This window comes from Paroedura picta, chromosome 4 (assembly GCF_049243985.1).
Source record: "Paroedura picta isolate Pp20150507F chromosome 4, Ppicta_v3.0, whole genome shotgun sequence".
In the NCBI taxonomy this organism is placed as follows: domain Eukaryota; kingdom Metazoa; phylum Chordata; class Lepidosauria; order Squamata; family Gekkonidae; genus Paroedura; species Paroedura picta.
Window position 1 is genome coordinate 36,056,542 of NC_135372.1, and position 25,183 is coordinate 36,081,724.

The 25,183-nt window shown below is 50.2% G+C and overlaps 1 protein-coding gene across 11 annotated transcripts in view; it reads left to right on the forward strand.

The window, feature by feature from the left end:
- FCHO1 (FCH and mu domain containing endocytic adaptor 1) overlaps window positions 1-25,183 on the forward strand; it is a 79,033-nt gene that overhangs the window by 22,351 nt on the left and 31,499 nt on the right. For all 11 annotated transcript variants that reach the window (XM_077332406.1, XM_077332404.1, XM_077332408.1 and 8 more), the window contains 8 exons: window positions 12,689-12,780; window positions 14,719-14,793; window positions 18,546-18,687; window positions 20,809-20,961; window positions 22,088-22,192; window positions 24,159-24,257; window positions 24,646-24,742; window positions 24,836-24,880. In XM_077332406.1, coding sequence (XP_077188521.1) covers window positions 12,689-12,780; window positions 14,719-14,793; window positions 18,546-18,687; window positions 20,809-20,961; window positions 22,088-22,192; window positions 24,159-24,257; window positions 24,646-24,742; window positions 24,836-24,880 — 808 coding nt within the window. The remainder of the gene's footprint in view (window positions 1-12,688; window positions 12,781-14,718; window positions 14,794-18,545; window positions 18,688-20,808; window positions 20,962-22,087; window positions 22,193-24,158; window positions 24,258-24,645; window positions 24,743-24,835; window positions 24,881-25,183) is intronic.

Here is a 25,183-nt window from a genome sequence, read left to right on the forward strand (position 1 = left end):
GTGGGCGGGATGTAGTTGGTTTGTACTGGCTGGGGATAGTGCTTCAGTGGTCTACCCCTGGAATTTGGGGGCCCAGATACAAATCCATGCTTAGATAAACACACTGGCTGGCCTTGGACCAGCTCCTGCCTCTCAGCCTGACCCTACCTCGCATGGTTGTTGTGTGAATAATATATAAGAGGAGAAGAACCATAAATTTACTTCCTCATCTTTTTTCTCAAAGGAGGACCAAAGCAGGTGACATCCCCTCTATTTTATCCCTACAACCAGCCTGCGAGGCAGCTTAGGTCAAAACTGTATGATTGGCCGATGGTCACCTGGAACATTTTCTGTGGCCGATCAGGGTTTCAAACCTGCATACCCCAGATCCCACTCATCCCGGAGGTTCCGGATAAGGAACATAAGCGATACACGATTGGAACCCCGAACCTGAGCTGTATTCTGTCAACCCCTACTCCCCTACCTCCCCCTCCCGCCACCCTCGGTCTTGTAGGCATTCCCAAACCTGACTGCACCTGGTTTCTTTCTCAGTCGATGGTGTGCGCGTAGTGTGCACATGGGCATATGTGAGCCCCCTCCCGACTCCCCCCCCCCTCCCGCCCAGTCATGGCTCCCTCACTGCGGCCCACCTCCTCTGAGTCGCACTCTTTCTCTGCAGGAGGGCCAGGGGATGGTTGCTAGGCAACCTGTCACCCCTGGCAACTGAAAAGATGGCATTGATTGCCAAGTGACAAAAGTTTCCTCTCTTGCTCTCTCACTTGCTTTTTATGGCTTTTTTTTTTTTGCTTATTCTCCCCCCCCCCTTTCCCCCTCCCAAAAAGTAATATCATACCATCTCTCCTTTCTTAAAGCAAAACGGTATTTTCTGGGGAGGAGAAGTTTTCATGTAAACTATGATTTTAAATGTTAATGTTTTTAAGAATTGATGAGCCTTGTGGGAAGGGTGGGCTAGAAAATTAAAGATTCACCATCATCATCATCATCATCATCAATAAGCCCTGTTGCTTCCTCATGGGTCATATGCCTGCTTTATAAAGTCTGTCCATTTGGAGAACGAATCCTGTCCCAAGAGAGGGTTGAGTGTGCTGCGTTTTAGACACCCTTTTCCTCTCTTAGTAGAATTTCTCTGTTTCCCATTTTCCCTTTGAAGTGTGCCCTGCAGGGCAAGCTCAAAATGACTTATAGCGAGGGATGTAGCTCCAGGTGAGCTTCCCCTGGCCCTGGGAAGGTGGTGGAGGGGTGAGATGGAGTCTTGGGGAGGTCCTGCTGGAGTAACCCAAGGATGGCTCCTTTAGTCCAGTGGAAGCCCCAGCTCAGGGGATGAAAGTGATGACCTTCCCATTAGGTTCACTCAGGGGTATACTGCTCTTGTGCATTGAGGTTCTCTTCAGCTTCCGTTCCTAAAGTCTGTTGGTAATCCTTTCTTCCAAGGGAAAAGCCCTGGTGGATGAGAACTCATTGCTTCTAGTCCAGTGGATTGTTTCCAACAACAGGTGTCCGAAGGCCCTAATGGAACACCCAGAAATGGGGCAGGAAGGGAAAAGTCATTCCCGTTAGCTCTTCTTGCAGCTGATAGCCTGCCTTTGGACATGGAGGTTCCATTTAGCAGTCATGTGCAATAACCCTGGCTCCTCTCTTTGTGTTGGGCTGTTTTAAAAGCTGTCTAAGCTGGCATGAATCAATTCTGTTGGGTAGCCAGTTTCAGAGTTATTTGGCCAAGGAATTCTCCCTCTTGGCGGTTTTGGTTCCTTCAGAGTGGAAGGGTATGGGAGATGATCCACCCCAGTTAAATTACTCATTTAAAACATCTATAGCTTGCTCTTCGACTTCTTTTTTGGAGGGGAATAGTTTTCTGTTAATTAAGAACAAGAAAAGGACCTGTAAGTCCCTCTTGGTGAGCTGGGTTGAGTCTGTGGGATTCACAGTCATGGTTTTAAATTACAGACAGAAAGGTACCACCTGAATATTAGGATTGTTATTTTTTTACTGTAAGAGTAGTTCATCGGCTCAGTATAGTGGTTAAGAGTGGCGGCTTCTAATCTGGAGAGCCGGGATTGATTCCCCACTCTTCCATATGCAGCCAGCTGGGTGACCTTGGGCTAGTCACAGTTCCCTGAGAGCTGTTCTCACACAGCAGTTCTTGCAGAGCTCTCTCAGCCCCACCTACTTCACAGGGTATCTGTTATGGGAAGAGGAAGGGAAGGCGATTGTTGGTGACTTTGAGACTCCTTTGGGTAGTGAAAAGTGGGGTATAAAAACCAATTCTTCATCAGTAGAATTGGCTATCTAGAGAAGCAGTAAGCTAGCAGACTTCAAACAGCGGCTGGATGACCCCTTGCCAGGGATGCTTTAGACTGATCCTGCCTTGAGCAGGGAGTTGGGCTAGGTGGCCTGTACAGCCCCTTCCAACTCTAGGTTCCTCTATGAAAAGAAATCCTTGAAAAGACTGCACTGACAACCATGAGAAGGCCAGTGGAGGACAAGAATGAGGACTAAAATTTGAATATGAACAGTAATGTAGTTGATTTTAATTCCCTTTCTTTTTTTCAGTAGAAGGTGTCTAATGGATATTTATTTTAATGCATTCTGCTTGCTATAATCAGTTATAGGAAATACTGAGGAGGTGTGTGATACAGGATATAATGATAAAATAATGATATAGTGGCAGGATAAATTGGATATAATAACTAAAGTAAGGAATGCTGTAAAGATCATGATGAGGAGAAGGTTGCTGTGGAGAGCTCCCTCCCCTTGCTTGCTTGTTTAATATATAGTGTGAAGGAAATTTTGAATAATTATATGTATAACCCCCCATTTTTTCTCCTTCTGTATTTCTACTACACTTATTTCTGTTTTTAAAAATTAAAAAAAAATTAATTGATCGGTTGATTACATTTGTATACCGCCCTCCCTTGAGGCTCAGGGCAGTTCACATGGAACGCAAAGTAATTATACATCAAAATCAGTTTTTCGTATTGAATAGAATAACAGTAGTGGTAATGTTAATGATAATAACAAGGGAATCAGCATCCAACAGAACAACGATCAAACAGGTCCGTGATTGTCCAAGTCAGGTGCATGGAGTCCTGGGAGGGAGGTTCGGGGGCCCAGTAGGTGTTATTGATTCCAGTCGACCTCAACCAAATGCCTGGTGGAGGTCCTCCCTTTTGCAGGCCCTGCAGAACTGTTTTAATTCCGTTAGAGCGGGGGTAGTTAACCTGTGGTCCTCCAGTTGTTCATGGACTACAATTCCCATGGGTATTATAGTCCATGAACATCTGGAGGGCCACAGGTTGACTTACCCCTGCGTTAGAGCCCTGATCTCCTCTGGGAGCTCGTTCCACCAGGTGGGGGCCAGGACAGAGAAGGCTCTGGCCCTGCTTGAGGCCAGGTGGTCTTCTTTGGGGCCAGGGATCTCCACCAGTTGGAGGTGGCGGAGCACAACACTCTTTGAAGGGTGTAGGCAGAAAGGCAGCCCCTCAGGTACACTGGGCCCTGGCCACGTATGGCCTTGAAGATGATTACCAGAACCTTTAGCCTGATCCAGAATTCGACTGGTAGCCATTGCAGTTGTTGGAGGATGGGCCAGATGTGGGACCTCCATGATGTTGCTGTGAGGACCCCGGCCGCTGCATTCTGAACCAGCTGTAGTTTCTGGATCAAGGCTAAGGGCAGGCCTGCGTGGAGCAAGTTGCAGAAGTCCAGGCTAGAAGTGACCATCGCATGGATCACTGTGGCTAAGTGTTCTGGGACCAAGTAGGGTGCTAGTAGTTTGACTTGGCGAAGGTGGTATAATGCCAGCCATGCTACTCTCGTGACTTGAGCCTCCATTGAGAGGGAAGCATCCAGGATCACGACCAGGTTTCTGGTGGAGTGAGCCAAGGATAGCTGCACACCATCCAGGTTGATTTTAAAAAAATTATTTGATTTTTTAAAAAGACTAGTGGAGGTGTTTGCTGTCAGGTAAATCCCCCCCCCTCCCCAAGGGCTCTGTTCCTCTGTTGAGAAAAATGCAGGCCAAGGTCTTGCACTTCCTTCATTCCTTCAGGGCCAAAGTTCAATGCCCCCTCCCTGCCATTCAGCTTGGCTGGGTCAGAGGCCTTCCTCCATGGTAAAGGGCCGTCCCACAGACAGAAGCTGGAGGAAGGATTCTGAGTTGCCTCAGCAAAGCGGTAGGGTTTGGGCTGATGAATCCAGACCTTTAAAAACAAATCAGCCCCCACAGTGCACTAAGCAGCGAAGCTGAATTGGGATGAGCTGCAAGAGGGCCAGGCTGTGACATTCCCTGGCAAGGCGTAGTTGTCAGGTAGACGGAGCTCTGCACCTCTCGGCACCTGCCGTGCTAGCTGTACAGCCACCCCTTTTGCTAAACCAGCGCACACATGACGGCTAACCGTGATCGCAACTGAAGTCTTGATGCAGCAGATTCTACCCTTGGATTTTCTGCGCTGAAGTTGAAGCCTCCCGTCCTGTTTGGAGCATCTTGGGAGGCTGAAACGCCTTCCCACCCGTTTCTGGGTGTTGCCATTTTGGAGGACGGTGATGTGTCTGTTTTTTCTGTTGCATGGAGGTTGTGACGACAGATGCTTGGGCAGATAGCTCTTCTGTGCATTATTTGAGAAGAGCCTCGGCATTTGTTTTTTGGTTGTTCTGGGCTGAGGAAGTCGGCATTGCGTTATGGGGACAATTAGACTGGTCTGCCTTACAAAGTTGTTGTTGGAGAGTATGTGCTTGCTATTTTCATCTTGTACTTTCACACGGAGGTTTCTTTCTGCCTTGGATTCCAAACTCGTGCCCTTCGCCCCCTCCCCCAAGTTTCCCCCCATCCTCCATATGTTCTTTTCTAAATCTTGTTTAATCCAATCTTTATGGAAGGATTAGCACAGCATCTGGGAGGGAATGGAGCTTATTTTCCTGCCCTGGAATGTGCCCACTCACATTGGTGCCATTTCCCCACTGTTAGGCTCTCATGATTGCTTTTGTTTGTTTGTTTGTTTGTTCGTTCATTCGTTCATTCATTCATTCATTCATTCATATCCTGCCATTCATGGCAAGCTGTCTTGTGGCGAGTTACATGATAAACCCCCCCACATAAAACACATAGCTCCCCATTAAAACAATTACATCAACTCAATTCCTGGGGGCAAAACTATCAAACCGTTCCACAACCATATGGCTACCACTCGGTGTACCAGGGGTACTTCTCCAACCACCAGCAAATGGTCTAAAAAGTGATGGCAGTATCTTCTGGAGGGGGAAACCTGATCTTCCCGTGCCCTGGTGCTATAGCACTACTATCGCTTGATGGTGCTACAGCTGCGCTCTTGTTTGATGCTGCTATAGCTGTGCCTTTTCCCAGCATCCCCCCCCCCCGCTGCACCATCAAAATGCATGTTGAGGGCTTAAAAAAAATCACTTCTCTCTCCACCTACTTGCTATAGTACTTGCTATATAGCCCTATAACCGTTAGTTGCCACTGATCTACTTTAGATTTCAACAGAGCTTCTATTACACACATGCAAAAGAGCAAATAAGTGGATAGCAATAGCAATGTTGCATCCAGCTCTAAGAGCCAGTGTGGAATCGTTGTGTGAAAGGGAAACACAGCAGGAAAGACAGAAGAATATCCTCAAAAAACCTGCACAGGTGCCTCGACATCTGCAATGCTCTTATTTCCCCTGTTGTGGCAGCAACCAAAGGCATTGTGAGGATAGATATTTCTCTCCACTGTGAACGCTCACATCTGTAAACAGCCCGTGGCGCCACGGGCGCCACGGACTGTATAAAGGAGTAAGGGGTAGTGGGGAGGAGTTAGGGCGGGACCGGTCCGGGATAAAAACTCGGGGGGGGCCAATCAGGAGCCGCGAAGCGGCTCCTGATTGGCTCCTCCGAGTGTCAATCCCGCCCCAAGCAGACAATGGGGAGCCGCGCGAAGCGCGGATCCCCATTGCCTGCTTCACTCACTCGGAAAATGGCGGCCCGCCTGGTGAGAGCCTCGGCTGGGGGGTGGGCCGGGAAGCCTTCTCTCGGCCGGCGGAGCGGCCTCGCAGCGTTGTGGACTTCCCCGCCCACCGCCGCCTTTCTCCGGAGTCTGCCGGACCCGGCAACCTCCAAAGGCTCCTGTCTGGGGCGGGGGGGGGCTCGCCGGGAGCGCTGACATGGCCCCGCCCACCACCTGAGCTGACCGGCAACCTCCAAAGGCTCCTGGCTGGGGCGGGGGGGGGGGCTCGCCGGGAGCGCTGACATGGCCCCGCCCACCACCTGAGCTGACCGGCAACCTCCAAAGGCTCCTGGCTGGGGCGGGGGGGGGGGCTCGCCGGGAGCGCTGACATGGCCCCGCCCACCACCTGAGCTGACCGGCAACCTCCAAAGGCTCCTGTCTGGGGCGGGGGGGGGCTCGCCGGGAGCGCTGACATGGCCCCGCCCACCACCTGAGCTGACCGGCAACCTCCAAAGGCTCCTGGCTGGGGCGGGGGGGGGGGGGGCTCGCCGGGAGCGCTGACATGGCCCCGCCCACCACCTGAGCTGACCGGCAACCTCCAAAGGCTCCTGGCTGGGGCGGGGGGGGGCTCGCCCACCACCTGAGCTGACCGGCAACCTCCAAAGGCTCCTGGCTGGGGCGGGGGGGGGGGCTCGCCGGGAGCGCTGACATGGCCCCGCCCACCACCTGAGCTGACCGGCAACCTCCAAAGGCTCCTGGCTGGGGCGGGGGGGGGGCTCGCCGGGAGCGCTGACATGGCCCCGCCCACCACCTGAGCTGACCGGCAACCTCCAAAGGCTCCTGGCTGGGGCGGGGGGGGGCTCGCCGGGAGCGCTGACATGGCCCCGCCCACCACCTGAGCTGACCGGCAACCTCCAAAGGCTCCTGGCTGGGGGGGGGGGGCTCGCCGGGAGCGCTGACATGGCCCCGCCCACCACCTGAGCTGACCGGCAACCTCCAAAGGCTCCTGGCTGGGGCGGGGGGGGGCTCGCCGGGAGCCCTGACATGGCCCCGCCCACCACCTGAGCTGACCGGCAACCTCCAAAGGCTCCTGGCTGGGGCGGGGGGGGGGGGGCTCGCCGGGAGCGCTGACATGGCCCCGCCCACCACCTGAGCTGACCGGCAACCTCCAAAGGCTCCTGGCTGGGGCGGGGGGGGGGGCTCGCCGGGAGCGCTGACATGGCCCCGCCCACCACCTGAGCTGACCGGCAACCTCCAAAGGCTCCTGGCTGGGGCGGGGGGGGGGGCTCTCCGGGAGCGCTGACATGGCCCCGCCCACCACCTGAGCTGACCGGCAACCTCCAAAGGCTCCTGGCTGGGGCGGGGGGGGGGGGGCTCGCCGGGAGCGCTGACATGGCCCCGCCCACCACCTGAGCTGACCGGCAACCTCCAAAGGCTCCTGGCTGGGGCGGGGGGGGGGGCTAGCCGGGAGCGCTGACATAGCCCCGCCCACCACCTGAGCTGACCGGCAACCTCCAAAGGCTCCTGGCTGGGGCGGGGGGGGGGGCTAGCCGGGAGCGCTGACATAGCCCCGCCCACCACCTGAGCTGTCTCCACACCATTTCTCAACTCACATTGCTCATGGCAAGGGCTCTTAGCTAACAGCATTCCTGCCTCATGAAAAGAGAGACAATTCTCTGCATCTCTGTTACTGTCTCTGAGAATGTGTGCAGGAGAGAGAGACAGAGAGACAGACAGAGTCACAGACATGTAGTGAGAGAGAGATACCGCGAGAGAGAACAAGAGAGGGAGACAGACTGACAGAGAGAAAGACCCCTTTCTGAGCTGCCTACTGAGCTGCCCGCAAACTCCACAGCATGTCTCAATTTACATTGCTAACAGCCAGGGCTCTTGGTCAGAGTCAGACCAAGAGACACAGAGAGGGACTAGCAGACACAGAGAGAGGAAAACCCCTTTCTGAGCTGCCAGCTGAGATTCCCAGCAAACTCCTTCAGTCCCTGGCTGGGCCAGGAGGTGGGGGCAGCCCTGCACTGGCCCCGCCCCCCAACTGAGCTACCCGGCAAACTCCACAGCGTTTCTGAATTCCCATTGCAAACGCCAACGGCTCTTAGCTAACAGCAGTCCTCCGTCATGAAAAGGAAGATCGTTCTGTCCATCTCTGTGAGTATGTCCCTCAATGCCTGCAAGAGAGAGAGACAGAGACAGACAGACTCACAGACAGGCAGAGAGAGAACGAGAGAGAGCAAGAGAGAGAGACACACTGACAGACACACAGAGAGAAAGACCCCTTTCTGAGCTGCCAACTGTGCTACCCCACAAACTCCACAGCATGTCTCAATTTACATTGCTAACGCCCAGGCCTCTTAGCTCACATAATTCCTGCCTAATGCAAAGGGACATAGTTCTGTAAAACAATACCTCTGTGCATCTCTGTTACTGTGTCTGTGCATGGGTGCAATAGAGAGACAGAGAGAGACTCACAGACAGCCTGAGAGAGAGAGAGAGAGAGAGAGAGAGAGAGAGAGAGAGAGAGAGACTCACAGACAGCCTGAGAGAGAGAGAGAGAGAGAGAGAGAGACTGACAGCCTGAGAGAGAGAGAGAGAGAGAGAGAGAGAGACTCACAGACAGCCTGAGAGAGAGAGAGAGAGAGAGAGAGACACTCACAGACAGCCTCAGAGAGAGAGAGAGAGAGAGAGAGAGAGACTCACAGACAGCCTGAGAGAGAGAGAGAGAGAGAGAGAGAGAGAGAGAGAGAAAGAGAGAGACTCACAGACAGCCTGAGAGAGAGAGAGAGAGAGAGAGAGAGAGAGAGAGAGAATATAATCAGCATCCTGTGCCACCTTTAAGACCAACAGATCTTTATTCAGGCCGTAAGCTTTCGAGTGCAATCACTCTTTGTCAGAGACAGACAAAGAGAGAGATACACACGCACACACAAACAGAGAGAGAGAGACACTGAGTGGGTGGCTGGGTGGATTTCACATCCCACCACAACTGTGCCTGACACTTGCACAAATCTTAACCTTTTTTCCTTACTACCACAAACTACGTTGCCTTTTCTCCTCCTTCCTTCATCCTTCTGCAGTACTGTCTCAGTGCCATTCTTGCTCAGTCCCATTCCGTACTCACTCCTTGATAGCCTCCTGCCCAACAAACTTTTCATACTCTACACCTATTCTCTTATGCCCCCCTTAACTCCCCACATCAAGACAACCCCACCACCCTCCAACTCAGCCTCTTCACAAGATAGCCATACACTACCTTTTTACACTACCACTTTAATCCCTCCTTAACAAAACACTACTGCACATTCCCACCAACTATATCTTCACTTTCCTGAACCTCTCCCATCCACTCTGCCCAAACACCTACAATACCACTTGCACCAACACCCAGCCACCAACAGCACTCTCAAATCTACACTTTCTAGCGCCCGTTGTATTTAAACATACAACGGGCTTTAAATCTAGTCAATACTAAAATTGCTTTTTGTTGAGCCCACAAATTGCCTGAGCAGTGTGGTAGAATCTAGGCCAGCTTTTCTCTTCTTTTTTAGCGTTGAGGAACCTCTGAAACATTCTTCAGGCTTCAGAAAACCCCAGAAGTGGCACAATTGTGCAGAATATAGTCGGGAAGCACAGCTGTGTAAATGCCCACCCAGGCCCTTCTCTTCCCACCGATTCCAAGCCCATCATTGGCTATGGGGGGGGGGGGGGAGACATTAACAAACGTAAAAAATATATACAAAATTAAGAAGAAGCGTTGGTTCTTATATCTCGCTTTTCTCTACCAGAAAGAGTCTCTAAGCAGCTTACAGTCACCTTCTCTTTCTTTTCCCCACAACAGACGCCCTGTGAGGTGGGTGAGGCTGAGAGAGCCCTGATATTCCTGCTTGGTCAGAACAGCTTCATCAGTGTTTTGGCAAGCCCAAAGTCACCCAGCTGGCGGCATGTGGGGGAGGAGCGGGGAATCAAACCCAGCTCGCCAGATCAGAAGTCCACACTCCTATAACCACTACACCAAGTTGGCTCTCTACACCAAGCTGGCTCCCACCCATTCAGGAATCCTTTCTAGGGCCGTCAAGAAACCCCAGGGTTTCACAAAACCCTGGTTGAGAAAGCCCGGTCAAGGCCAATGAAGTCAGGCCTTTAAAGACAAACTCCAAATTATTTCTCTATTTATTTATCGTACGGCGTGCATAGTATTTTAAACTGAATTTTAATATGTTGTAAACCACCCCGAGCCTGTTTGCAAAGAGGGACAGCCTCTAATTTTAATAATGCCAATAGAATCATTAACAATGATGAATTATTATGAATAATAATAACAGTGTCGTCTGGAGAATGGTCCGGCAGCCATGTTTGTCATTGCTTGGAAGTCTCTCATCCAGATACTAGCCAGGGTCGTCCCTCCTTAGCTTCCAAGACCTGATGAGATCTGGCTTGCCTGGGCTATCCAAAAACAAACTGTGAACAGATTCAAATGGGTGGCCGTATTGGTCTAAAGTAGCACAATAAAACCAGAGTCCAGAAGCACCTTTAAGACCCACAAAGATTTATTCAAGGCATGAGCTTAGTCTGAGGAAGAGTGCTTGCCCTTGAAAGCTCAGGCCTTGAATAAATCTTTGTTGGTCTTAAAGGTGCTGTTGGAAACTGTAAACAGTGAGGCTGGGTTGGGATCAACGGAGAGAGGAGCAGCCTGTGGCATTCCCAGGCCTGACTCAGCTGGCAGTCAGCTGGAGCTCTGCACCTCTTGCCCGTGTCCCATGCTATTGACATTGCCTTCCCTTTGGCCAAAGCACTACTCACATAACAGGAACCTGTTATCACAATTGCGGCCTGAACAGACAGCGTCTCACTTCCTGGTATCGTCTAATGCAGCAGATTTCACCCTCGGGTTTCCTGCTTCGACGCACTCAAAACTGGGTTTGATATTCCAAATAGTTCCTGGATAAGATAACTCTTCAAAGGCTTCCATCGGGGAGGATCAGCTTTCCCTCCTTCCCTGGCATTGTCCTCCCCTCTGCGCAGCCTGCTTGGGCGCCTTCCAGCTGCTGGTGGCTGCTGGCTTCTCTTTCTCTGTCACTTGGAGCGCACCGAGATGACTCTTGCTTGTTTACTCAGTGACTGGCCCCGGGTGGCACGCTGCTGCCTGGACAGACAGTTTTGGGGGCCAGGAGCAAAACAGCTGTGTGCAGGGGAGGGGAGGTGGCCGAGGAACGTTGAGATGCCCAGCTGAGCAGGGAGAAGCCGAGACCCAGTGGAAACCGGCCCAGCCTGCTGTCGGGATGTTCATGAAATGAGCGCACATGATCCAATGTGCAGCTGGCACTTCTTTGGGTGGCGTGGCTAATACCCCAGAGGACAGGGCTATTGTCTATGGCTAGTTTGGAAAACTGGGCCATAGCCAACACAATGAATTTTAATAGGGAGAAGTGTAAAGTATTGCATTTGGGTAATACAAATGTGATGCATACATCTAAGACAGGAGGTACCTGGACTGGTAGTAGTAGATGCGAAAGGAGCTAAGGCGTTCTGGTGGACGGTAAGTTGAACAGGAGCCAATAGTGTCATATAGCAGCTAAGAAGGCTAATGTGATATCAGGCTGCTTTGCTAGGAACATAGAATCTACAGCAAGGGAAGGTGTAATACTGCTCTATTTTGCATTGCTTAGGTCAGGGGTAGTCAACCTGTGGTCCTCCAGATGTGTAAGTCTTTTTCACAGTGTGCTTATACGGTTTTCTGGCTGTTCCCTACACTGTGATCCACATGTTTTGAATATTAATTAATGTCACATAAGGGCAGCAAGACGTTGCCAAAGTGCCCCCCAGCCCTTTCTGAGTACAAAACTGTCTAAAAAAACATGTGGATTTTCCGATTCTGGAGAACAACGATCAGCTGCCCCTTGAGTCCTGCTTTTCAGGAGCTGAGATCCAACCAGGAATTCCTTGAGCCAAAGAGGAGAGTTCCTCTGAGCTTGTGCAGGGTGCATTGCTCTTGGTGCTAAACAGATCTCACCCTCTTGCCTTTAGATCTTTGTAAGAAGAAAGGTGGGGGAGAAAAAAAGAGCTAGCAAACAACACCTCGGTCGTTGGGTTTGTGCAGCCCTTGAGGTTTGGGCAACATAGATACGTTTTGCATGACCTGTGTCTCTGACCCACCCTTTCATGTATGCCTTTCAGCGCATTCTTGATGGTTGTTTAAACCTGATGAATACCATTGTCCAGTGTTCAGCATATGCCTCTGCTTTGTGCCTTTAGCAGAAGGTCCCAGATTCATTCCCCAATATCTCCAGTTAAAGGACCTGGATCAGCCCCTTTCAACCTTTTGACCATGGAGGAACCCCTGAAATATTTTTCAGGCTTTGAGGAACCCCGGAAGCAGTGTCATGCCTCTTCAGAGAAGAGGGTATGGAAGTAAGATGTGAGAGCCAGCCAATCTATCAGTTGATCGTTTACAGCTTCCATTGTGGAGAAAGGGCTTAGGCCTGTAGATCCACGGGGGAAGTGGGTTCCAGTGATGTCAATGGCCATCTGAACTTCTGGGAAAGGCCGCAGAACCCCTGGGGAATTCTCGCGGAACTCCAGGGTGTCCTGAAACCCTGGTTGGGAATCTCTGACCTGGTGTTAAGGGAGACCATTTTCTCCTGGAGACCCGCTCAATGTCACTGATTCTGTATAAGACAGCTTGATACATTAACCATACTTGAGTGTTTCTCATGTTGTTTTCTTTTTTCCGTCCCGCAGGGAGAGAAGAACCATGGTTTTGATGTTCTGTATCACAACATGAAACATGGACAGATCTCTGCCAAGGAGCTGGCGGATTTTGTACGAGAGAGGTATGGACCCACAGAAGACGGGCTGTCTCCCCCCATCTCGTCATACATTGCTCATTGATGTCCTCCTTCTTTGCATTTCCTCTAGCCATTTTTACATCCGGTGGTCTCAAGCGGTATTATTATTATTATACCAAGCGGTATTATTAGCGGTTCAGGTGAGCTTTGCAAGAGCTGAGATGCTACTCTGAAGGAGAGCCCCTTGCAAGAGCTCAGCTGCACTGGAGTTCAATATATCTTGGGTGGATTTGCAGGCGTGAGGTAAACCTTGACAAACGCACAAGCAATTGTTGTATTTGCTGTGCATATTTTAGGAAAGCGGCCTTTCAGATCTAGCTTCTAGCTGGCCTGTACAAGAAATCTGCTTTTGCCCATTTTAATCTCTGCAGCTGAAAAGTGTTGGTTTTCTGATCTTTCCTAACAAGATTGACAGTCAGAGTGAGATTTGCTGGCATGCTATGGAAGGGAGGCTAGCCTGTGAAGGTTGAGGGATGCCTCTGTTGTCACTGTGGCTCTCCTCTTTGAAGTCGTGGTGGGATTTTCCCTGCAGTTCCTCTGCTGATCATCTTCCTAGGCCAGGGGTAGTCAAACTGCGAATGCTGGCAGGGGCTTCTGGGAATGGTAGTCCATGGACATCTGGAGGGCCGCAGTTTGACTACCCCTGTCCTAGGCATTGCCTTCTCGAATTGAGACCCAGAGTGGTGTAGTGGTTAAGAGTGGTGGGCTCTCATCTGGAGAACCGAGTTTGAGTCCCCATTCATGATCCACATGCAGCCAGATGGGTGACCTTGGGCATCACAGTTCTCTTAGAGCTGTTCTTGCAGATCAATTCTTCTCACCCTGCCTACTTCACAGGGTGTCTGTTGTGGGGAGAGGAACGGAATAAAGTTTGTAAGCCGCTTTGAGGCTTCTTTAAGTAGTAAAAAGTGGGATATAACCCCCCCAGCTCTTTCTCTGTCTCTCTCTACACAGCTCAGCTACTTCTGTGCCTAGGGATGACATTTCTGTCTGTGGTGAAGTTGAATCATGCGGCATGAAAACAGGATTTGGAGGGGCCCAGAATCTGGGCTATCTTGGCTTAAAAAGCAATCAAATATTTATTTCCTACACTTATATACTGCCCTCCTGTGCGGTAGGTTGGGTAGATAGGAAGGGGATTTCAGAGGTAAAAAGTTTCTTCTGAGATCTGCCTGTTTAGTGGGAGGGGGTGTCAGGAAGGAGTGTGCTCTTTGAGGTTGCCAGCACCGTGTGTGTGTTTCCCACAGATGCAGGGATGCTGGGTTCATGAGGTCAGTCAGTCATGCTGACTTCACTGATGCTCTGCAGAGAAAGGTTGGCCTGACTTTTGCCTTATGTCTAGGCCAGAGCAACTGTCCGGAGTCCAGAATCTTGACTGAAGAAGCACACTAGTGCTTTTCTTGTCTTACGATGACGTCTGTTGTTATAGGTGCTGATCCGGGGTTTCTGGCACTGTGGCATACAGTCCAGAGGGTCTGGTTTTCACTGGTTATAATCCAGGGTCTGGTAGCACTGGTTACATTTCAGGGGGATGGTTGCACAGGTTACACTTCTGGTCCCAGCGAGAACGCCAAAGCAAAAAATGAGATAGGCCGTTAGTTGCCATCCAAAGCCAGGGCAGGATTTCTAGTTGCTCGGGGGTCATTAAAACAAGCATAGCCTGTCTACCCCTCTCCTAGTTACAGAGCATGTGAAATGATCAGGTACACAAACTGCATGTTCACATGCTGTATCCAGACTGCAGCACCACAGTGTTCCGGGATGGAGAACTGCCTCCAATTTGGCATGGATTTTTTTGCACAAATGATACAAGGCCATACTTGGTATGGAGATCTCTGTGCTAAAAGCACCTGCCGTTGCAGTGTGCACAGGGCAAGGTGAGGGCTGGAGTAACAGGTAATCTTTCTCTCTTTATTCCTCAAGGGTAACTGTGGAAGAGGCGTATGCCAAATCCATGGTCAAGATGTCTAAGATGGCTGGGAACAGCACCCAGGTGGGGTGAGTAAACAGTTGGATCCTTGAGGCCCGAAAGTGGCATGCTTCTAATGCATCATCCCATTTCTACAGGTTTCCTACATCCCTAGGGGTGCCCGATCCCACCTGAGGATCTCCCAGGATTATAGCTCATCTCCAGGCTAAAGAGATCAGTTTCCCTGGAGAAAATGGCTGCTTGGGAGGATGGGCTCCACAGCATTACTGAGGTCCCTCCCTGCCCCAAACCCCGCTCACTCCCGGCTCCACCCCGAAAGTCTCCAGGTATTTGCCAACCAAAAACTGGCATACCTCTGTAGCTCCCTCCAGATCTTTCCCCCCTCTCCCCTTCAGCCTGCCCCAGGCAGCAGCTTCTCAGATACCCAGGATTTTTTAGTTTTAGCATTTTGTTTTCTGTTTAGTTCCTTTTTTATCCTGCCGATTTTGAGGGATCACCATCTCATTCTCACTGGGCCGCACGAGCTTCAGAGCTAGCGGTTCCTGAGCATTGCATATGGCAATGGTGTGTGTTTCTTGGGGGGTGGGGTGGGGGCATGAGCAGCAGCAGCAGCAGCAAGTTAGAGCAGGGATAGGCAAACTGTGGCCCTCCAGATGTCCATGGACTACGATTCCCATGAGCCCCTGCCAGCGAATGCTGGCAGGGGCTCATGGGAATTGTAGTCCATGGACATCTGGAGGGCCACAGTTTTGCCCACCCCTGAGTTAGAGAGTCACTGAATACGAGAAGCTGCTTGGAGGGAATCAATCTGAAGCTTAGGAGTTGATTGCCGCGTTTCTGTGAGAAGAAGATGGCCCTGAATGTAAGACAACCCTTAAAAATGTAAGACACCCCTGAAATAAACATTGTACACTTAACAAAAAATGAAGTTAGCAGACATTATAACTTGTATAAGTGAATTTAAGAGAACCTCCTATTTTTTGGACGGCGTTCCTGCCAAAAAGCATAGTCCTGCATTTGAGTAAATACTATATGGTTTCCCGAAGGCTGCAAGAGTGACTTTTAATGGTACTAGAGGTGGGTTTGGGTGTCATGTTGCATCTGTGGAGTGATGCTTTCATAGAATCACAGAATCCTAGAGTTGGAAGAGGCCATACAGGCCACCTAGTCCAACCTCCTGTTCCATGCAGGATCAGCCTAAAGCATCCAAGATAAATATTTGTCCAGCCGCTGCTTAAAGACCATAAGTGAGGGGGATTTCATCCCCTCCTTAGGCAGCCCATTGCTGAACTACTCTGACTGTGAAACATTTTCCCCCTGATATCTAGCTAATATCATTTTCCATGTAGCTTAAACCCATTACTGTGGGTCTTATCCTCTGCTGCCAACCGGAACCACTCCCTACCCTCCTCTAAGTGACAACCTTTCAAGTATTTAAAGAGAGCCATCATGCCCCCTCTCAGCCTCCTCTTCTCCAGGCAGAACATTCCCAAGTCCCTCAGTCTTTCCTCACAGGGCTTGGTCCCCAGGCCCTGGATTACCCTCGTCAGTCTCCTCTGCACCCTCTCAACTTTGTCCGTGTCCTTTGTGAAGTGAGGCCTCCAGAACTGCACACAGCACTCCAGGTGTGCTCTGACCCATGCGGTACACAGCAGGACTATGACATCTTTGTGGAGGCATTCTCTGTGCAGAATGTTGGCAGTGTTTGAATGCGCAGAGAGAGCAGTGCGCCAGGCTGCTTATATTCGGAAGAGAAAGCACCATGCTTAGGAAGAGAGAGACAGAGTCCTAACCATCTAGCTGAGCTATCGTCTGCAGTCATTCTGTTGCTGGAGGCAAGCAGGAGGAAGTGTGCTCAAACAAGCAGGAAGTCTCTGGCTGAGCCAATCGGGGCACTGAAGGAGATAATTTGAAAAGCATCTGGAAGTTCCTATCCCCTCCATACTAAATGCACATTTCCTTTGATGCCCCCCGCAGGACACAATTTATATTCTGCTCAATTATGCACACTGCAGAGCTTCGGCATTCCGACAGAGAATGTCGAACTCATCCTGCAGTCAAAAGACCGCAGTCAAAAAGCTCGGGGCTGGAAGGCATTGCTGCCAAAAAGGAACAATTAGGTCTGTCCCCAGCTACCCGAGGATCGATAGATAGTCGGGCCACCGGACTGTTCCCCTCCTGCTGCTGTTTCGCCTTTTTTTTCTTTTGTGTATTATCTAAGAAAAAAGTGGAGTGGTGGAAGGGGGGGCTTCCAGCCAAACGTTTTGCCGTGAAAATATAACACTTGAATTCAAGCAGCCCATTTGAGCACTAAACGAATGGCTCACTGTCACGCATAAAGAAAAAAGGAAGAAAAGATGGGGTGTGGGGGGGAGACGGTGAAGCAGGCCGAAGTGGGAATAAGCAGCATCGAAGAAACCGTTTCCTCCACACTTAAGGATGTTTTATAGCCTCCTCCGGAGTAAAAGGCCTTGAGCATCTCTAATGGGTTACAGCTTATGCATTTGCAGATGGTGAATCAAGATGGTCCATCTATACCATGCTCGAGTTGCCAGAAGATGAAAGTATTTCTCACAACAAAGGGATCTTTGAGTCTCGAAAGCTTGTTCTCTGAAATCTTGTTGGCCTCCAGGATGTTCCTGGCCTCGGATATAACAGACCAATATAAGAGGTCTGCAGACCAACACAGCTGCCCTCTGAAACTATTTCTCAGACAAGCACTGCCTTGGAGATAAGGGACTATTAAGGGCCTCTTGTGGCACAGAGTGGTAAGCAACAGAAATGCTGTCTGAAGCTGCCCATGAGGCTGGGAGTTCGATCCCAGCAGCCGGCTCAAGGTTGACTCAGCCTTCCATCCTTCCGAGGTCGGTAAAATGAGTACCCAGCTTGCTGGGGGGGTAAAACAATAATGACTGGGGAAGGCACTGGCAAACCACCCCGTATTGAGTCTGCCATGAAAACGCTGGAGGGCGTCACCCCAAGGGTCAGGCATGACCCGGTGCTTGCACAGGGGATACCTTTACCTTTACCTTTTTACCGTCCAAAAAAGAGGGGGTTGTCTTAAATTCACATTCAAGTTATAATGATGTCTGGTAATTTTTAAAAATGTGTATGGTGGGGAGTCTTATTTGATACAGGTGGATCTTTTTAAAAGAGAGAGACTTCTCTTTACAGGTAGAATAATTTCCCCATCTAGGCCTTAAAGCCAATGGGCTGTTCAGCCAGACAGGTAGAATATTGTGTGTGCTTTTCTGTATCAAGCCGAAGAAGAAGAGCATTCCGTTGAGTCCCAACCAATTAATGGCAGCCTCTTCTGCAGGGGAGCAGAGGTGGTTTGCTGCTGCCTGCCTTGGCATGATCTCCCTTCCAAGGGCTGATCATGGCCAACCCTGCTTAGCTCCCAACCTGTGATGCACTCAGGTGAAGCCAGGTTACTTGGGCTCCCTATTTGTTTGTTTGGTTGTTTATTTATGATTATATTTATATACCGCCGCTCTCAATGACTTGCAGCGGTTTACAATCAATAAAACACATTAAAACCCATAAAACCCCTTAAACAAAACAACAAGACGGCGATCAGTAATAATTTACATCCTCCCCCCCCCTCCCGTTCAGCAACGGGTCAATAGATCTTCCTTTTTACATTTTTTCCCCAGGCTATCTCAAATAACTGAAAGTGAGTTGCATGATATCGATGGGAAAATGAGCAGCGATCCATGGAAAATGAGCTGCACAGTATTCACCAAAAGTTCTCACCTTGTGGTGACTTTTCCCTCTAAAGGAAGGTCTTTCTGATTTTCCTTCTCTCCCCCACTCCCAGGACTTTCGCCCCCTTATGGGAGGTCTTCCGCATCTCGTCCGACAAGCTGGCCCTATGCCACGCGGAGCTTGTGAAGAAGCTGCAGGATTTGATCAAAGAGATCGGGCGCTACGGAGACGAGCAGATTCGGGTGCACAAGAAGGTGGGCTGGTTTGGTTCCATGGGAACAGGGGCGGGTGTCTTCTGCCCCTTGAGCCAGATCCGGGGGAATTGTGACTGCCGTTCTTGATACCCTTTGTTTCGGGATGCAACCAGGAGTCTGCGCACGTTTTGCCTTGGCTTTGTAGCCTGTCAGCAAATGGTGTAATGACTAGAGTCTCCGATTAGGATCAGGGAGACCCAGGTTCGAATTTCCCCTCTGCCATGGAAGCACACTGGTTGGCCTTGGGCTGGTCACTCTCTCTTAGGCTAGCCTACTTCGCAGGGTTGTTGTGAGGTTAGAATGGAAAAGAGAAGAATGATGTAAGCTGCTTTGGATCCCCTCTGGGGAGAAAAGCGGGGCGTCAGTGGGTATTTGTGGTCACCCCTGATCTCTCATCTCCGTCCCTCTTCTTCTGTAGAGACTGGCTGCTGTAGCATCAATTGTAGGAAGTTCCCGTAAGAAGGCTGATCAGCTGCATCTCCAGCTGTAGTGGTTAAGAGTGGTGGCTTCTAATCTGGAGAGCAGGGTGTGATTCCCCACTCCTCCACATTCAGCCAGCTGGGTGACCTTGGGCTAGTCACAGTCCTGTTAGAGTTGTTCTTACAGAGCGGTTTCTCTCAGTGTTCTCCCAGCCTCACCTACCTCACAGGATATCTGTTATGGGGAGAGGAGGGAAGGGTGATTGTAAGCCACTTTGAGACTCCAGCAGGTAGTAAAAAGTGGGCATAAAAACCAACTCTTCTTCCTTCTTCTGCTCTGAGGAAGATTTCCTTCCCTCCCTATCGCTGGTGTCTGCTGGTCATTTCAGCAGGGGGTAGGGAAGGGCTTTGCCTCCGGAAGGCAGGTGTATGGATTTATAGAAACCAAACAGAGCTGTGCGAGTACACCCTCCGTAGATCCTCACGATCAAAACCCCAGTGGAGTAACCAAATGAATGCATTACATTTGAACCGTTTAATTGCTTTTGTTACAAAATGGGTATCTGAAGCGATGGGATGAAACTAACTAGAAAATTTGCATACTAATGAAATGCGACAATTAAGATTGGCCAGTCATAACAAGATAGAACATAACTGGCCATGTGCAGGGTAGATAGCCCAGGCTCCCCTGCTCCCATCAGATCTCAGAAACTAAGTAGGGTCGGCCATGGCTGGTACTCAGAAGGGCAGCCTCAGGGAATACCAGGGCTGTGACACGGAGGCAGGCAATGGCAAACCACCTCCAAGCATCTCTTGCCTTGAAAACCTCACAGAGTAGCCAGAAGTCAGCTGTGACTTCCTGGCAAAACAAAAGGAGGGGGATGGATGGGGCCAGATCCTACAGATCTATTCTGCTAATGAGGTACATTGTTCTGGCATGAGATGGATGGATGGCTTCTCCTAATGGGGTGCCTTGTTCCAAGCACGAGATGTCTGCCGATGTCATAAGGGGTTGGCCAAACTGTGGCTCTCCAGATGTTTACGGACTACAATTCCTATGACCCCTGCCAGCATAGCCAATTGGCTGGGGTTCCATGTGAACTGTAGTCTGTAAACATCTGGAGAGCCACAGTTTGGCCACCCCTGTTAGGATCTGAGATTAGAAGAGTGAATTTTTGAAAATGGTTGTTGATTCTAAGAACCTCTGAAGGGCCCTGCTGGATCAGATCAAGATCGGTTCATCTCCAACTCTGCTTCTGCTGTTCTGCTTTTAGTTGCAGAAACCATACTGTGCAGGTCAAACACCTCTTACTGTGGGTTCGTTCTTCCTATAGAACATCTCTGGGACCAGACTGGGAAAGATTTCTCTCTCTGTCTCTCTCTGTGCTTGAAAGCTGGTAGTCACTAATCTTTTACGTGGTGCTCCCGTCTTTCTGGATTGGTTTTGCTGGCTATGGGCAAGTGGGGGGTGGGGGAGAGAGAGAGAGAATTGGTCACTGGGATGCCCTTTAAAAGTCCTTGTTCCTTTCTCATGCTTTCCATTCTTCTTACCCTCTGATAGAATTTTGGAGGAATTTTGGTGATTCCGTGACGTTGTTGGCTCTCAATCCAAATGGTTTTTGGTTTGATCCAGCAGGGCTGTTTTTAAGCACTTGTATTTTTTATTCCTCCCCCTCTCCCTGGTCCATACACACTCTGTTAGTCAAAGGACGAAGTGGCGGGGACCCTGGAAGCTGTCCAAGTCCTACAGGGAGCTGCTCAGCACCTCCCAAAGGCCAAGGAGAACTACCACAGCCGATGCCAGGAGCTGGAACGTCTGCGTAGGGAAGGGGCAAGCCAGAAGGAGATCGATAAGGTAAGGGAGGAGGACCTAAGGACATAAGAGGAGCCATGGTAGATCAGGCCAGTGGCCCATCCAATCCAACACTCCATGTCACACATTGGCCAAAACCCAGGGGCCATCAGGAAGTCTGACAGCAGTGCCAGAACTGCAGAAGCCCTCCCACTGTTGCCTCCCCAAGCAACAACTACATGCAGCAGGTCCTGCCTCCCTTCTCGGTTGCTCAGCCCCCTCAGGGCTTCTCCACTCATGGGTCGCTCCAGCCCCCCCTGGAGAGGTGGATCTGGCCACAAGTCCTTGCGGGGTAGCCGACGCTCCAGCAGCAGCCGCCCCCTTTCCTGCCTCCAGGCCAGCTTCCCCAGCAGCCAGTGTTCCAGCCTTCCACCAAATGTATTGATGGTCTTTCATACCAAACTGTAAAGATACATTTTAAAAATCAATACAGAAACATATTTAAATCCAACAGCACGAAACATAAGCATAATTAAAACTCGTTAAAACGCCAAATGCAAAGTAGCGAATCAATTAGATCGGAGGTGCTATTTTTTCTGTCTTGCGTATAGACTTACACAAATTTGTAGCAGTGGCACAGAATTTAGCGGTGTGGAGAGTTGCTCCATTGTTTTCATCGTGAAGAAGTTTCTTAACTTTATCCATTGAGGAAAGTCTTTGGAGTCTGTCTAAAATTGGTCACATTAAATGGCCTCTGATGGTGTAATAATACATGTTCTATTGTTTCTGTCTAGCCACTAACATAGTGTTCCCTCTACACCAGGGGTTGTCAACCTGTGGTCCTCCAGATGTCCATGGACTACAATTCCCATGAGCCCCTGCCAGCAAATGCTGGCAGGGGCTCATGGGAATTGTAGTCCATGGACATCTGGAGGACCACAGGTTGACTACCCCCACTCTACACCTTGTGGCTAAGACTTGTTGAGAACCACTGTTCTTGAGGTTGTAGCTGGGGAGAAACTATCACTGGCCAGCCTTGTTGAGAGAAGGAAGGTCATTGGGTGGTTTGACCACGGTAGAATCTTGAGTAGGCCAATCCTGGGTGTGAGGCATGGAACCTGGGAGGGGGGACGTGGTAAGGGGGAGGGACCCTCTCTAACATGAATCCTTCTTGCCACTTTGTGCGAAGGCCGAATTGAAGTCCCGTAAAGCGGTTGAAGCCCTCCGGCGCGCTGTGGAGAAATACAACCTGGCCCGCGACGATTTTGAGCAGAAGATGCTGGACTCTGCTATGGTATGGGGGTGAAACAGGTGGGGGAGGGACCTGGCTTGTGTTTCCACCCACATGTGGGCTGCACTGCAAGATTTAAAAGATAATCTGCTTTTTTCTTCTTTTCCTCAAGGGAACCTTTCTTTTCGATCAATCTTTAAAGAAACCTCCTGAGCTAATTCGGCAATGTCGGGTTTTTTCATATTAATGGATGCCTCTGTCCTTAAGGAGAATGGAAACTATTGGTGCTTCTTAAGATGCATGTGTCTTTTTCTGTATTGCTGTACCTTAAGGGTGGGAAGAAATTGCCTGGAAGGCATCACAAGACAGCCCAGAGAAAAAAATGGGACAAGCATTACTTGACATCTCACGGCTAACTAAGAGCAACACAAGTTGTGTAACTTGACCCTGAAAACCAGGCACACCATATTGGGAGGGGGAATCTGGATAGGGTTAGCAACCTCCAGATAGGACTTGGAGATCCCCTGGATCTTACCTTCAGACTGAAGAGATCCGTTCCCCTGGAAAAAATGGCTGCTTTGGAGGTTAGATGCCATAGCATTATACTTCACTGAAATCCGTCTCTCCCCCAAATCCCGCCCACACCCACCTCCACCCGTAAAGTCTCCAGATATTTCCCAACCCAGAGCTGGCAGCCTTAAATCTGGATCAGGAAGTTGTTTGTTGAAGATTTTCAATGCTTCTTCCTGTTTAAAAAGGCTTCTCCACTACTTGCTTTGAACCATACTAGGAAGCAAAGACCTCTGTCATGATCCCCAACCTATTTTCAGCATGTGAGCTCCTTTGACATTCTGGTAATATGAATAACAATAAAATGGCTGCCCAAGGAGGGAGGAGCCAACCACAGAATGTCAGGGAGCGAGGTCGAGTATAAACTAACAGTGACTCTTTGACATTAAAAGGCAGTCTGTTAGAACCTCTGCCTGAAATCTGAACAACCAATTAGAAGCCCTGCTGACCAAATGTCCCACCTATCTCCTCCCCCCTGGCAGGCACCAGGTGTTGGTGGATTGTTGTATCTGTCCGTCCACCCTTATTTTGAGGACTTAATGAAGCACAAGGGCCATTTTCTTTTAGGGAAATAGTCACAGTGGATGGGTGGGGAGGAGAGAGACCTAACCCTCCCATGGTGGCATAGCCCAGTTCTTGTATCAGGCCCCCTGACAGATTACTCATCTGGAGTTCCAGGTCTAGATCTCCACCATTGCTTGCAAGTTGGTCCTGGAAGAAGCGATGCATCACAAGTTTCTTGCTCTGGAGGGGGTTTCATAAGCAGGGGGCACAACAACAGAAAATCCTGAGGGGCCAGCAAAACAGATTGAGTGGGCTCTCGTTCTTGGATTGCAGCCTCCATAGTGAAATAAGCAAGAACCTCCTCTCAATGACGGAGCCTTTTCTGTGGTACCTTGATTATGGAATGTCCTGCCTAGGGCAGTCGGCCTGCTGCCTGATTGATTGCCCTTTAAGACAGGGGTAGCCAACCTGTGGTCCTCCAGATGTTCATGGACTACAATTCCCATGAGCCCCTGCCAGCAAACGCTGGCAGGAGCTCATGGGAATTGTAGTCCATGGACATCTGGAGGACCACAGGTTGACTACCCCCACTTTAAGATACAGGTGAAGAGTTTGTTTTTCTTCTACACATTTTATTATGGTTCCTTGGTAGGTCTGTGTTTCACCAGGTGCTTTTCTTTGCTATTTTGTGTGCTGGCCAGGAAAGTTTTCTCTCTCAAGGCTTTTGGGTTTTTATGAAATTGGATGCCGCTGCTGTTCTCCCCTGCCTGAAACTTTTCAGTGGAGAGAGCAGTTGATGAAACGTTTTATATCGATAAATGTTTCATACCAATAAACGTTTCATATCAATAAACGTTTCCTGTCAATAAACCTCAGGTTCTTCTCTGGCCAATGAGATGCAGGAGGAAACCTCACCCTCAGGCAACCTAACCTCTTCTCACCCTCCCCTCTGTAGCGCTTCCAAGAAGTAGAAGATTCTCACTTGTGCCATATGAAGACCCTGATCAGCTCCTTTGTGCACTCTGTGGAGGACACCCATGTCCAGATCGGGCAGGTGAGGGGAAGAAGGGAGGCTGAGCAAGGCGCCCCAAAGGGGGTGTCGTTCAGAGGGCCCAGGAGGAAATAGCAGTGGGAGGAAAGGTCACATAGACGCAACTGTCAAAGTGGTTCAGCCGGGCCACAGTGGGGGAAACGGAGAAGTGGTCTGAATCGGTGCAAGGCAATTTCAGTTGTTCTCCTTTCCCTCTTTCTTGCGTGAATTTTTGAGGGGGAGTTAAGGGGCTGTAAGAGAAAACAGGAACTCCTCTCATTCACAGAGTTGCAGGTGGGAGCATATATGGGGGCGGACAGGGGATGATTCTCTCCTAGGCTCAAGTAACCAAGTAGCTTGATTATGGAGCCTGGCTCAGTGATGATCTTTCCCTTCTCCCCATCACACACAGGTCCATGAGGAGTTCAAACAGAACATGGAGAACATTGGGGTGGAGACGCTGCTACGAAACTTCGCGGAGAGCAAAGGAACCGGCCGTCACCCACCAGGTCAGGTTGTCCGTAGCGAGGAGGTTGAGGGGCCTTGTTGGCAAAATAACCTAAGCGGGACTGACATTTGTGTATTTTTGTTTTTCCCCCCAGGGCCTCTGGATTTTGAGGAGCTGAGCATGATTCCAGCGCAGGAAGGCAAGTACGTCCCAGCGCTTGGGCAGGTTGACACCCAAGATTCAAAAAGGGGGCATGGTAGCAGGTAGAGAAATCATCCGGTTATTGGCCCCGGGGTGGGTGTTGCTGTTATTTGAGCTGTGTCTTCGTGAAGCTGTGCAAAGTAGCAACAAGAAGAAATCTGCAACCTAAAATACGGTACCAAGATAGTGTGGTTCGGTTGAGTGGTAGGCCTGAAACTTCAGGGGCCCTAGTTGGGAGACAGTTTTAAAGAGCGAGAGCAAGTTGTCGTCCACCAGGCCGTGCAGCCCTTCACTGCTCTTG